This window comes from Pteronotus mesoamericanus, unplaced genomic scaffold (genome assembly GCF_021234165.1).
Source record: "Pteronotus mesoamericanus isolate MK-2021 breed Mesoamerican mustached bat unplaced genomic scaffold, CSHL_Meso_final contig_130, whole genome shotgun sequence".
Classification (NCBI taxonomy): Eukaryota; Metazoa; Chordata; class Mammalia; order Chiroptera; family Mormoopidae; genus Pteronotus; species Pteronotus mesoamericanus.
Window position 1 is genome coordinate 24055718 of NW_026555060.1, and position 14126 is coordinate 24069843.

At 38.6% G+C, this 14126-nt stretch overlaps 1 protein-coding gene across 1 annotated transcript in view; it reads right to left on the reverse strand.

Annotated features, from left to right (window-relative positions):
• Positions 1–14126, reverse strand: part of ITGA8 (integrin subunit alpha 8) — a 165699-nt gene that overhangs the window by 23290 nt on the left and 128283 nt on the right. Inside the window, exons 24-25 of the mRNA XM_054593425.1 lie at positions 11514–11619; positions 8710–8868 (exon numbers count right to left, since the gene is read on the reverse strand). Coding sequence (XP_054449400.1) covers positions 8710–8868; positions 11514–11619 — 265 coding nt within the window. The remainder of the gene's footprint in view (positions 1–8709; positions 8869–11513; positions 11620–14126) is intronic.

A 14126-nucleotide genomic window follows, 5' to 3' on the forward strand; every position in this document is an offset into this window, starting at 1 on the left:
CCCCACCAGCACCTATCAAGATGTACAGTAACTGCCTGCTGACTGGTCTGAGTCGCTCAATTAGAAAATGAAAAATGAGAAACATAGAGTCACATATAACATTGCAGGAAATATCAGAAAACAGGGAGAGGAAGAAGGTCCAGAGAGGAAAAGTAAATCCGGGGAACATGAGATGTAGGAGACAGGCCGGGAAAGTGCGAATCTAAGGAAGGCGAGAGAAAAGAAAGTTGCAAAAAGAAGGGAGTGAATATAAAATTGTCAAAGCCAGCCAAGGGATAAAAAAAGATAAGACTAAATGTATTCATTGAATTTGTCACTTGGGAAATTAATTGACATATGCTCCAGCAAGTGCACTTGTAGGTATTTATCAGAAGAAAAGGAAAAGACTAATTCAGAAAGCTATCTTCATTTGGCATTATTCACAATAGCCAAGACATGCTAACAACAGGAGCATCCACTGTTGGATGAGTGGATAAAGAAATGCACACGCATACACACAAGGGAATAGTATTCAGCCAAAAAAAAGGAATCTTGCCATTTGCAACAACATGGATGGACCTTGAGGGCATTATGGTAAGTGAACTACGTCAGACTGAGACAAATATCTTGTGATCTCACTTATATGTGAAATCTAAAAAAAGGAAAAAAACTAAACCCAAAAACTGAACTACAAGAAAACATCAAAACAAAACAAATAAAACATGGATGTTCTTAACAGTTATTTATAATGGAAGCAAAAGATAGTAACATAAAATATGGGCATACATAAGTTACTGGTTAAATAAATTACAACATTTATACAAAAGACTACTGGACAGTTTTTAAAAATGATGTAGAGCTACATATAATTTAGAAAGATATAAGACCTTAGTAAGGGAAAAAGGCAGGTTACAAAATAGCCTATATAATAAGGCCTATTTTAATAAAAAAAATGAATGTATACTTACATTGTATGTCTAGAAATTTAAAAATAATCTAAAAGAACAGTTATCTTAGCATTACCAGTGGTAGAGATTTGATGACATTAAGAAAGTTTTGCTAATTTCTTTTTAGGTATGATAATGGTATAATGGATTTCTAAGGAGTTCCTTAATTTTGGCAATGTGCAGTAAAATGGAGAAATAAATTAATGCATAAATAAATAAGAAATGCAACAGTAAGTGGGTGGTGACATTACTAGAAATTTAAAGTTTTCTCCTTTGTGTTTTTATGTTGTCTGACATTCTTCTGATGGACATTTAGTATTTTTTTAAAAATGAAAACAAAAGATTTTATAATTGTAAAAGAGTAAAAAGAAATAAGAAAATAGGAATAATAAGTATAGCCTGGCTAAAAATGGAAGGGAGAAGGGGCCCATTCTTGGAAGAGGATGCAAACTAAGTTATTTGCTTACTGATTGTTTTGAAGAGAGAGGAAATATAAGTAAGTTTATAGGATCCAAGGAAGGAACTGGTAGAGAGGAAGAGGTTGAGGAAACAGAGGGGGTACTCCATAAGGCTGCGTTAAATTTAGAAGTGAAGGAAAAACTCCCCTTCCCCTGAAAGTGTTGTAAAAAAGCCAAGGACGAGGGATAGATGTTTAGGTGTCTGCAGGGCGGTGGAGTGGGAAATGGATCATTCGAACATTCTCTTGCTCTAAGGTCACCTGCTGATAATAATGCTGAGAGGCTGGACGTGAGGCGAGTAGTGTGGGTTTGGAGAAGCCAACGCAGAGAGTGGGAAGGGAGAGTACCAGCACGGCAGGAGGACATCGCCAGGAGCTAACTGCCCAGCGAGCGCTGCCTCCCATCAATGTGAGGGTGCCCTCCATCTACGGGGGAGAGAAGCCAAAATATGGGACTGTGCACAGTGGAGATTCTCAGGACAGGGCCTTAGAAGGATGGAGGAGAGGGGAGCTTAAGGAAGGGTGTTGGTAAGAGTGTTTCAACCGACTCATCATGGATTCCAGACAGTCTTGAGAGTGGGGTGGGTTAACGGACTTGGAAAAAGTTTTCATTTAAAGGAAGTGAGAAAATTTTAGAAATAGGAGACTGAATTGGAGACTTGGATGTTAAGTAGTTGAGACTTAGAAGTGAGGGGAGGCTCCGCCCCACGGACGCTGAGCGCTCCAGGAAACGCCAGGACGCCGGCTAGTGTCTGGCCCGGCGAGGCGTGTAAGGCACGAGTGGCTGAAGGGTACGCAGCAATGGTGCGTCTGAGAGAAAAGGCTTTATTACTGTAAGATAAAATGTGAGTTTGGATAGAACATTGTAAAAATATAGATTCTATCATATGTTTTCTAGCATACACTGTGTGTGTCTGTGTGTGTATAACTTTTGCTTCGGAAGATCTGTTACAGAGTTAACGCTATAGGTAAGAAACTACACGGAAGAGGTATTGGAAGGAACTAGGGAGTGTTTCTTTATTCCCAAGTTACAGCCTATTATTAGTAGTAGCAGTAGTAAAATAACAGTCCAGAGAGAAGAAAACTCTCTTCAGTGTCCTATGTAGTTTCACTGGATGCAGCAGCTTAGGTACAAAGAACACATCCTATTCTGGCAGGTCCCATATATCACCATTCACAAGTATTTATAAGTGGTCTTTCAATAAGACACAGGACTTACTCTGAGCCATAGAATGAACATATCACAGAGCAGAGGTTGATAAAACACATTTCTTTCTTTCAGTAACATTATTTTACAGGTGGAAGAATGCCACTTTTAAACACCATAGTCAGAAACTCTTCAAATGGCTTGCAAACCAGTTTTCTCAAATGAGATTCCAGAAATTATTTCAAAATACAAAAAAACCCCCAAAACACCCAAAACAAAAAAGAAGGAAGAGGTTATCCAGGAAATGTAAACAACAGTTAGAGCCTATTTTCCAGATGAACTTTTGGAGCTTGTTTCACAATCTAGTGAAGAGCTGCGAGAAGCTGGTGGTAACCACTAAAGCATCTTTGTCAGAACAAATATGAAAATTGCTCCTTTTTGGAATAAGGAAACAATTGTTAGTAAATACAGTTCTTTCTCCAGCTGCTACTTGATGTTGACCCCAACAGGAGTTTTCTATTTTCATTACTCTTCACTAAACTCTTCACTCTGGCATAGGTTTAAATTTATGGAGTGAAGGAATAATGTGTCGCTAGAATGTTGCAACACAGTTGGAAAACAGCTTCTGAAGAAGAGAGTTGGATGAAATGACATGAGGGGTTCTGCGAACCCAAACAAGTGCAATGCACACTATCTTTTTCTTGTTTGTAATTTGTTTTTGGATTCCAGGTATTCCTAGTAAGAAAGAGATGGTGGGCCTCTCATGTAACTCTTTGCCTATAATTAAAAAGAAGTAAAGACAAGCCCAGGGGGTCAGACTTCCATGTACTTTTCTTTAAGATATAAATGTTAAGAATTTGTTGGGAAGAAAGAAATCCACATTTTTTTTTTAACATTCTGAAAAGTTCATGCAAAGCATACCTGAAAGAATCAATTCATTCCATTGGCAATTTTGAACCTTTTCTTAGTTGCTGGACATGTGTTTTACATTTTTAAAAATACATGAGAACCTGAAAACCATCTTGCAGAGCAGATAAGGCAAAGAGAAATTGACTCTGGAGAGATTATTCTCTTTGGTGGCTAAAAATTGTACCAATAGGTACGGTTAAAAAAGCAAAGGGTGAATTAAATGTGTGCGTGTGAGAAAGAAAGGCATGAGCGAGTTGGGAGCTGTTGTTCTAGGAAGCGCCAAGCGTGCCTGCCTTGGGAATTCAGAAGAAGCAGTAAGTAAATGGAGGCAGTTAAGAAGAAAATGCTCTTAAGGATAAGACAAAGCTATGCAAATTTGCCAAGCAAACCACTGTCAGTGGGCTCACTGATTTAACAAATAGAAAACTATTTGCAGGGCTATAATCTTCGACAAACAGTTTCTGTGCTTCTGCTTCCCATGTTTGTACTATCTGGTTGTAATTTGGACTTCCTGTGGGGATGGTCTTGTTCAAGAGACATTCTCCCTCACAACCTCCTGCTTTCCATGGCTCCAAAGAGAGTTCTTTGGAACAACTTTATACAGCAACTTTGGTTTTCTCTTGTGGCAGTTGTCCTAGTCTCCGCCTGACTGTTTCTAGCTGAGGATTCTTCTTTCTTGAACGTAAGCCCAGAATGTTGTATTATGATCTTAGTGCAGGTTGAATTTGAGCATCTCATTTGTCCTCCTCTCCTGGGTACAGTTTTACATTCCGTAGCCTTTCTCCTAGCATCTCACACTTGGCTGTTCACTATGAAATGTTGCCAATTTAAAAAATCCTGTATTCTTTATGCAACTTGGGTTCCTTAATAGTGTTTACTTTTTCAACTTCATCTTATCTAGAAATCATAGCCTGCTTGAAGGACTCTCCAAACCTCAGGATAGACTCCACCAAAATAAGAAAATTAGTAGTCTGAAATCATTATTTTACTGCCTTAAGAATAGTTGAGAAGTACTTTACTCAACTCTAAAATTGTATTCCAAGCTGGATCTGGAATGAATTAGATTTAATGGTTGGTCTGAATGCCGCAGACAGTTGAAAGTTTCAAAATGCTTTAGACGGTAGAAAGTGGAGAAATTGTCACATTAAAGTCTTCTACCTCTGGCCTGGACCATGAAGGTTGCAGGCAGAACTTCCATAGCCCCCTGCTTATATGCCCCTAACTTTATAGAAGACAGAGAAGTAAACTTGATGAAGCGAAGCCATCATGGGGGGAACAGATAGCTAAACAGCAACTTTTCACTGGGGATAAAAGTGAAAGTAGAAGTGAATGTGGCCAAGGCACTGCCACACCCTCACGCTCGCGCGGGCTGGGCAGCCCACTCAGACGTTCCTGAACCCCACCGTCTACCCACGCTTTCACCGACCCTCGTCCTCAGGCATGTGAACAGTGTCAACAAAGGCAGAGTGACTCTCCATGAAGCCTGATAGGAGACAAATAGTTGAGTTTAACTCACCAACTGCTATTGGCACCTGAGAGTGTCCTTGCTGACCATACCTCCCAACCCTAATTTAGTTGCTGACATTCTGTATTTGGGAACAAGGGAGGTGTATGTGGCTGAAATCTTTGCCGACTGTCTCCTAAAACAGCCACAGGTGACAGAATGATAGTGGTGATGACTTTCAAAGGCAGGAAGTGTTTTCACTCCAAACCTTGTGGACAATTGGGCAATTTGTTGGGATAACTGAATTGTACCAGTTGCTGTTGTGAAAACTGAACCCCATTCAGGCCTTTTTGGATTTGGAGGCTAATGTGAACAGAGCCACATTTGGAATGCATATTCAATTTATAGACGGATTGTATTTCAGAAGTGTTTAAGCTAGATGTTTGGCACTCCTCATGCATTTTCTTTAGAAATGATGTTGTAAATGTTGGTCCAGTTCTCAGGCCAGCCCACAGACAAATCTATTTTATGTACACTATGGCTTTGGTGCATAAAGCTATGTAAAATAAAGCCAGGACAGTTGCTATATGAGAAATTTTTAAAAAATAGAAATAAATCATTGTGCTAAGTACACTGTATTAAATGCTGATCCATTTCATTACAGGAAAACATTATGGAGATTCTGCAGAGGCTATCTGGGACATTTCAAAGGTTTTAGAGTTGGTGGCACCAGTTCCTTAGACTGGGTGGCCTAGAGAACGTTTCTGAGGGAATCTGATGGTTCCTTTTTCATAAAGAAATGCCCTAAGGAGTTTGTGAGAGTTGGAAAGAGGCACAAAGAAGGCAGCGGCTTTTCAGGGGTCAGCAGGCAAACAGGAGGATTTACACACAGGAGGGAGAAGTTAACTAAAAGATGTGGTAGGGAACTCTGAAAATCCTCCAGAGGAAGCTTTCAAAAGTTGGGGTGGCAATGCCCCCTCGGACAGGCCCACGGGTGGGTGCTCCGGTGGCTGGTCCCGTGGGGGCGGAGTGTGCTCAGAAAGGGTTCGCAGGACGTGCTGCTCACAGAGGCACTTACCGTTCAACTTATAAAGAAACTGTAGAACCATAAGGTAAGAAATTTTACCTTTGCCCACTCAGTGGCGAAGATTTAATATTGGGACTTAGCTCTTGCCTACCCAAATACTTCTGCCTCCCTGTTCCTTTTACTAAAACTGCCCTCGCTGTACTTCTTAAAGAAACAAGTTAAAAAAATAACTTTAGGTAGTTAAACAGAAAACCATCTATACTCCAATTTTTTAAAAAAAAACAGCGGTTAGTTTTGATGTAGGAATCTGAAATTGATAGTAAATCTTAAAATTTCCCAGACCTAGTTTTGAAGCTAAGATATAATAAATAACTTGTTCCTTACTAATTTCCAATTCATATTTAAGACAGAGAATAGCTTTAGCTTTGCGTTATCTCGGAAGAAATAAATTGCCAAGTAAATTAATAGCAACTTCACCAAGAAATTATTTCATATCTTAAGAGGAAAATAATCATGAAGTACTCTCAATTGTTTATAGTTAATGATATCAAATATACTGCTTATCAGTTTTTAAAAATTCTCTCTTTTCCTCCTTCCCTCCCTCCCTTCCTTCTTTCCTTCCTTCCCCTCACCCGAGGACATTTTCATTGATTTTAGGGACAGAGGAACAGAGGGATGGAAGGGGGGAGGGGGAGAGAGAGGGGGAAAAAAAGGGAGGGAGGGAGAGAGAGTCGGGAAGCAACGATCTGTTGCCTCCCTACTCACCCTGACCAGGGATCGAACCCTCAAGCAAGGTATGTGCCCTGACCGGGGATCAAACCCTCAATTCTTTCATTATGGGACGACTGCCAACCAACTGAGCCACACTGGCCAGGGCTAAAATATAGTTCTTGATAAAAGCTCTTTTGGACTCTGGTTCATGCTTACTGACTAGAGGTAAAAATACTCTGAAAGCCTGAAAGTAACACCATTTCAAGTGCTCAAGGAATCAGAATTTCAAGAATTCATGAATTATAATAAGTTGTTATTTTAAGAAGCTATTCCTTCATTTAGATTGTAATAAAATCTTATATTCACTTTCCACAGATTGAGAAATTTACAAAATAAACATAATTAACTTGCTTTTTAAAAATTCCTAATCTTGGACAGATTTTAAATCAAAGTCTATATGGTAAAGGTTAACTGGGCAGCAGGGAATACAGGTGCTTAGTATATACTCCCACTCAGTCTGCATGAATCTTTCAAAATTTAAGTCAAGTTATCTGTCTATTTGTACTGTTCCAGTCACTGTAAATGATTGTTAATTGCATTAAAAAAATAACAACCGACATGGTGCACATTAAACAAGTTACATAATATATACAAATGTATATAAATAGTGTCAGATACAAACTAAACATTGCACTCAGAGAGAGTTAAAAACCTCCTGTGTAATCATGTGCTCTAAGAATCTATGACTGAAATAGAGGATATGTGAACTGCAGAACAAGATGTGAATGTCTTAATCACTTGGTTGTTCTACATTAACATGTGAAGACGTTATTTTATAATATAAGTTATTGTCTATAAAGACATTGAGATGTCAATGGAAAGCAAGGAGAGGGGAAATGGACAAGAAAATTCCAGGGAGGAAGTATTTTAAATAATTCTGGGGAATACAAGCAGTCTTCTTTATTATTTCCCCATAAAGTAGAAGGCTTGATGCCCCATAAATCTTTTAATACTGAACTCCCTTTTAGTCTTCCTCTCTTTGAATAGAAGGCATGTTGGGCTGAAAAAAGGAGGCTTTCATAACAGGCAACGTCCGGGTGCCCCTGGCTGAGAGCGGAGGGAGAACCGAGTCCTGGATGGCGGAGCCAGGGTTTCACAAAGCCTGCCCTCCACACCGTTTCTCATGGACGCTCTGTGTCTCTGCAGCCGCTGGAGCGTGTTCATTCCTAAATGAAGTTCTCTTGTGAGGGCAACATCTGATTAACAAGTGTTTCGTTTTGGGGGTTTTTTTCCTCATTCAAATGTGACATTTTCAAGGGTTTATGCTAATTAATTTCTTTCCTTTGCAGAAGGAATCTAAAGCCAAATTTGGATCTTAATCTGGATGGGATCAGCTCCGGGGATGCTTGAGCTCCTGGTTAGCTGAAGTGTGACCAGAAAACTAGCCGGTCGACCGCAGGCAGGTGTTTACAGAGAGGCAGAGTCTCAGGCCCCACCTGGTACCCTGCATTCTAGACTCCAGTGATTCAGGTACGCTTAAGAGTTTGAGGGGCACTGCTCTTGGCTTCTGTATAAGCTTCACTAAAGAATAGGGTCCTGAAACTTCCAGTCTGGGGGTTCTCAGGACACAGAGATGGCCTTTGGCAAATTATCACATTTCACCACTCACGATTGGCAACAGCTGGGAAAATCATTTTGGCAAAGATCCGCATGTCCTTTGGCAATATGCCAAAAATACTTTAAAAATAGCATTTTGCACAATTCTCTAAAATATGACATGTCTATTTATGATTTTGAGTTTGGTTGTGCTGCTAGTCAAATGATATATAAAAAGTATTCATTGCAATAGACTAAATAAATAACAGGTCACCATGAACAATAATGCTAAGAGAGATTTAAGTTTTCTAGGGGAGATATTCTAAGGTAGGTCTGGCATTTTAACCATAAAACTAAAAACTAAAAGAAAAGGTCTGATTAATTACCATGGAAATAACTTATAACTGCTTTGTTTTCTTTTATAAGTCACTGTTTTTGTTTTTTCCCCACCATAAAAAGTAAACAAAGCTGCAGCTTAGACCAGGCACCTACCTTTATATCCTGTGGGTTGATATCTGGATTTGTTTGACATCGTAGAGGTCCCAGAGTTTGAATATGAAAAATATAAAGTAGAAATTCATCCCGGGCAGAGAATGGCCAGCCCACCTCCAGAAGGGTGTCACTGATGGTACTTGGTCCAATATTGTGCAGCTACAAGCAAGGAACACATCCTGTTATGATCCAATACAGTCAGGAAGATGCACTCAAACTTTACATGCTCTGTACCCATTCTAGAAAGCATGATTTTTTGTTTTAAATCACCTGGAATTGTGAAAAATAGGAAATAGAGGCTCTAAGAGCAAGAAGGGCTCTGAAAGCAAGCTGTGCTGATGCTTAGAGAAGACACTTCAATCTGTGAGGCTCTAAGGACAGATTTCTTCTGCAAAGGTCACATTAACCATGTCTGATAATTGTGATGCTTACTTTAAATTTGTATTAATTTAACTTCAGTGCTAGGAATGCAATTTGAATGATATGCCTTCAAAACCTAGTTATTTTTTCTTTACATTGAAATCACCTCTTTCCTGACTACTGACTTGTCAATTGCAACCATATGCGATGCACTCTCTTTCACCCTCTGGAAGCACGGCTATCCATCAAATGCCAAAGACCCAGGCTCACCACAGTTCACTTCAAGTGCGCATTTCAAAGCTGAGCTCCTTCTGTTTTAATCAGTGAATCTCAAGGAAAGAAAGGCCATGTCTCATAAAGAGATGAACATTTTAAACACAACAATCCTGCACTCATAGGACACAAAATGGCTTATAGAAAACACTAAATATATTTAAATTGATTATGATCTTAAAAATTCAAAGGAAGCAGGGACCTTTTTATTTCCCCACAGTTCTGAACATTAACATGGTCAATAAAATAATTTATAATTGGTTTTCCCTATCAGGTGGCCAATTTGATTCACATTATCAAAACAACATGGCATCCATCAATAGCAATATATTTCAAGACATGTAAGAAGCATTTGATGATTACTTTTGGCACTACCGATTATTACCCTAAAATTTTATGACCCATTTATGCTAAGATTAGAAGCAGGGCTGCCTTGAGAATGATTGAATTTCAATACATGTTCAAACTTTAAAGTTTTACCATTCTTAAGCAGAAACTAGTGCACATAAGGTTTAATAAATTATTTGACAGTTTTTTTGTTTCCAGTGAAGTTCCTAATCCAAATGGCCTTGGGGACTGTTTTTTCCTTTTACTATCAAGAGAGCTTAAGGTGCAGCTTTGATCCAGCTCTGGACAGGCCTTCTGTTTCTGCCCTGCAGGTTGGGCAGATGACAGAGGGGTTCATGTTGGCACTGCACAGGAGTTGATGCATCTTTCCCATATATGTAAACAGCTCATCCGTTTTGAAATGGCTTTATTGTTAACTGTAGAGAATGTAGTTTAAGATGAAAGTCATAGAATTATTAGGTCAGTGGCACTGGTTATCTAGGGAAGGGACTGAGGAAATTAATCAAGAAGGAAGCTTGAATGGAAAAAAGCTCAGAATACCACTTTTACCAAAATTTCATTTTTAGGCCCTTGCATATGAACATGAATAATTACTCTCCACTGAAAGTATTACCTCTATCTTAAAGAATAAAAAAGGAACAACTACTAAACTAATCATCTTGGTTTCTAACTGTAAAAAATTTAAATGTTTCAGATGATCTATCAACAAAGCTCTTCTGTATTCAGCATTCACCATTTAACACTTGAAGTAGAAAAAGCTCACCAGAGTTTATTCATGAGCCACTGGCTTGCTTCTGGAACATATTTTACTAATCAATGAACTATTTTGAATCTCAAGATAAATTATTCATGTCTAATTTGGCTTATTTGAACAAACAGTAAAATTATTCTTATCTGTCTACCGTCCACCCATTGTACATACTATATATGCATTTATTTGTATAGTAGTAAGTAATCCATAAATTTTTTTCTGTCTGGTACCTTCTGGTTGGTGACCTGAGTTTAAGAGGAGGGTGGGTTTTAACGATATCTGAAAGTATAAGAATAAGTGAGATAAAGTCTAGGGAGCTAGTCATTTTTATGCTTAGGTTGTCCAAACATTGAAAAGAGAGGAAATAAACAACATTGAAAAAAGAAGCACAGTAATAAGATAAAATGTTTCTTACTCTATAATGGCTCTCACACTGAAAAGCAAGTTACCGTACAGTGGTTACTTAACAGGACATCCCACCACCGCCCATTGCAATATGATAGCATGACAGGACATGTCTAGGCAGTATATGAAGCTCAGATGCTTGGTATCTTTTATTTTATTTTATTTTAAAGATTTTATTTATTTTTAGAGAGAGGAAAAGGGAGGGAGGAAGGGGGAGAGAAGCATCAATGTGCAGAGAAATATCGACCAGTTGCCTCTCACACGCCAACAACCCAGGCATAGGCCCTGACTGGGAATCGAACTGGCGACCTTTCAGTTTGGAGGCTGGTGCTCAACCCACTGAGCCATACCAGCCTGGTCCTTGGTGTCTTTATTGAAAAAATTTTTTAAAAATCATCTCCCAAGGATATGCTTACTGATTTGAGATACAGAAGAAGGTGGGGGGAAAGAGAGAGAGACATCATGTGAGAGAGGAACATCAATTGCCCCATATATGCCCCAACGGGGGTCAAACCCACAACCTTTTGGTGTATGGGGTGATGATCCAAACAATTGAGCCACCCTGCCAGGGTTGTGCTGGTGGTGTCTTTCAAAAAGCTATGAAACATTTTTAGTAAAGAGTGTAAGAATAAACCCCTAACACAACTTCAACAGAGACAATATCTACCTCATAAATATGTTCCACCAACGGTCCAACTCCCTCCTCTCTGCGGGGCTCCTCTTCTGGTTCCCAGTTATGAATGGGCAGAACAATCTGCGGAGGGTGGGAGACTCTGAAACATGCAATGTTACATTAACTGCTGATGACGGGATGTGTACAGAATGTTTCATTAGTGTACAGTACAACAGCAGCTGGTAGAAGTGGCTCTCAATTTACCTGAGTAGATATTGCCTACAATGAAAACAGTATTGAAAAGTGATATTCAGCAAAATAACTATGGGAATAGTGAAGGGTCTGAAACATCCACAATAGGCTCTTACGATATCCAGCTCAGAGACTGCCTATGTCATCTCTTGGCCACTAGGGGCAGAGCAGAGTGCGTTCTTGAGTTGGTTGAGATGCACAATTTAGCATATACATATAAAAATATATATTTATATATATTAGATCCTGTGTAAGTGTGTGTATGTGCGTGCACACGCATGTGTACAAGACATACAATCCCTGCTTTAAGCCATATCAAGAAATAGGACTTTTCTGTTTGAATAAAAATCTAGAATTCTGTATGGTGTGTTAAATGTCCAACTGTGAAGAAATATAGTTTACAGTTAAATACTTGATAGTAGAAAATGGCCACCTGTATATTCCTCCTTCTTAGATTTCTTTGGGTTCCCATTAATTTGGCCATATGTCTGAACAAAACAAAATAAGGCCTGTTTGTGTTCTGGACTTGTTTTATAGATAACTAATGAGCATGAGAGAGAGAATTAAATCTTATAATGTAAATAGGATATTAACTTGACAACTAGGTATTTTCACCTGCAACTTACACCTAGATAGCGAGCATTGGATGAATGAAATACAGTATATGGCATTATTCCATATTAAAAGCTGATTTATAAATGAAATGGTTATTTTATACAACCTCAGAAAGGATAATTCTCAAAAATCCTGCAGTGTTTTCTAGTAATTTTTAACTAAAATATGTCTTTAACAGACTTGCAGCTAGAAGTAAATTCAACATCTTCTCTTTTGGCAATTAAATGTCTTAAATGCCCTTTAAAAGTATCCAGTAATTCACACAGCCTCCAGCAACTTCAAATGTTAACTTCTTCCTCCTTCTGGTACTCTCTTTCTAAAGAAGAAAGTAAACTTTATTGGGTTAAATTCTGACCCAAGGGCAAATAATCTAATGTCTGTGTGCCTCTGTTTGCTCACTTGGAAAATCATGATAAACTTTTTGGGTTGTACACAACAAATAATTGGAAAACATCTCAAATGCTTTTGGTCAAAATTAAGTTGGCTGCATTGTCTTCTAGGAGCTGCATTGTCTTGCTGGGCAGATACCTCAACATTCTCTACTCTTAGAGTGGTTTGTTGTTACGCCTACTAATCTTACCTACTTAATTTCATTAAATCTTGTTTAGATCAAACATAGGGAACTTGGTAAAGAGGAGAGTCCGGAACAGGAGCGGTTTCTGCCATCAGAGGGAAGCCCAGAGAGCCCGAGCCTCCATTCCCATGGGTCTTAATGGCCTCTCCACCCAAAGCTTTACTTTGCTCTTAGCTTCTTAGCTTGGCAACAACAGAGAGTTGATTCTATCATGCCTATATCCGTTGTGGAGATCTAGGAAAACTTTTTTTTCATTTTTTTTCTTATGATCATCTGTCCTACAGGACTGGTCATAAATTTTCTAAGACCTTAGAATGATAAATTTAGATCTGGGCCGGTATTGTGGAGACATTGTGTTCAAGATCACTCATTTTATAAATGAAATAAAAACTGATATCCAGAGAAGTAGGTGCTTTGTTACAGGTGAAGCCATAGCTCAGGTTTACTCAAGTACCATCCACTATTTCCAATAGACAGTGTTCTGCAGGGGCCAGTAAGATGCAGTGGTTTTAGTAAACACAACTTAAAGAAACTTTCTGGCCCATTTATGTAACAAAACAAAATAAAAATCTATAAAGAAACCTATCACAAAATCATTCAAAAGTATTACTTACAAAAGTCATGTATCTACCCTCTGAAGACCTTTTCAAAGTTGGGGAAACCATGGCAAAGAATGGCTCTCTAAAGACCCCAACTAAATAAGTGAAGCATTGTTCACTGTTTTCAAAATTGTTATTTTTTTTAGAAGGAAGGGAGATAGAATATCATTAGCTAATCAGCGTAGGATGGACATCCAGTGCAATAATCTAACAACCCTTACTGAATAGCCCTCATAGTCTAAGATGGAGGATACAGCATTACTCCACAAAGAACCTCAAGTAATAAGATGAGGGATACTCAGTGTTAACACTGGACATTAGGAAGGGCTTTGAGGGAAAGCAATGAATTAGGTTTTTGATAAGTTGAAGTCTACATGCTATTAGGAAGATCAGATCTGATTATGTAGTAGTATGGCATGAACCCTATTTTCATAACCCTGTTTTTAACACAATTAGTCCAAAATAGCAGACTACCACTTAGGGAATAATGGTGGCTCTACCTGCTGTAGACAGTATCTATTCAGATGATGGTTTTTCATGATTATAGGCTCTCTTAAGGCAAGCCCATTCAATTCTGATTATTTTATAAAAGATAAAATTGTATTATTCTTCAATATCTCAATATAT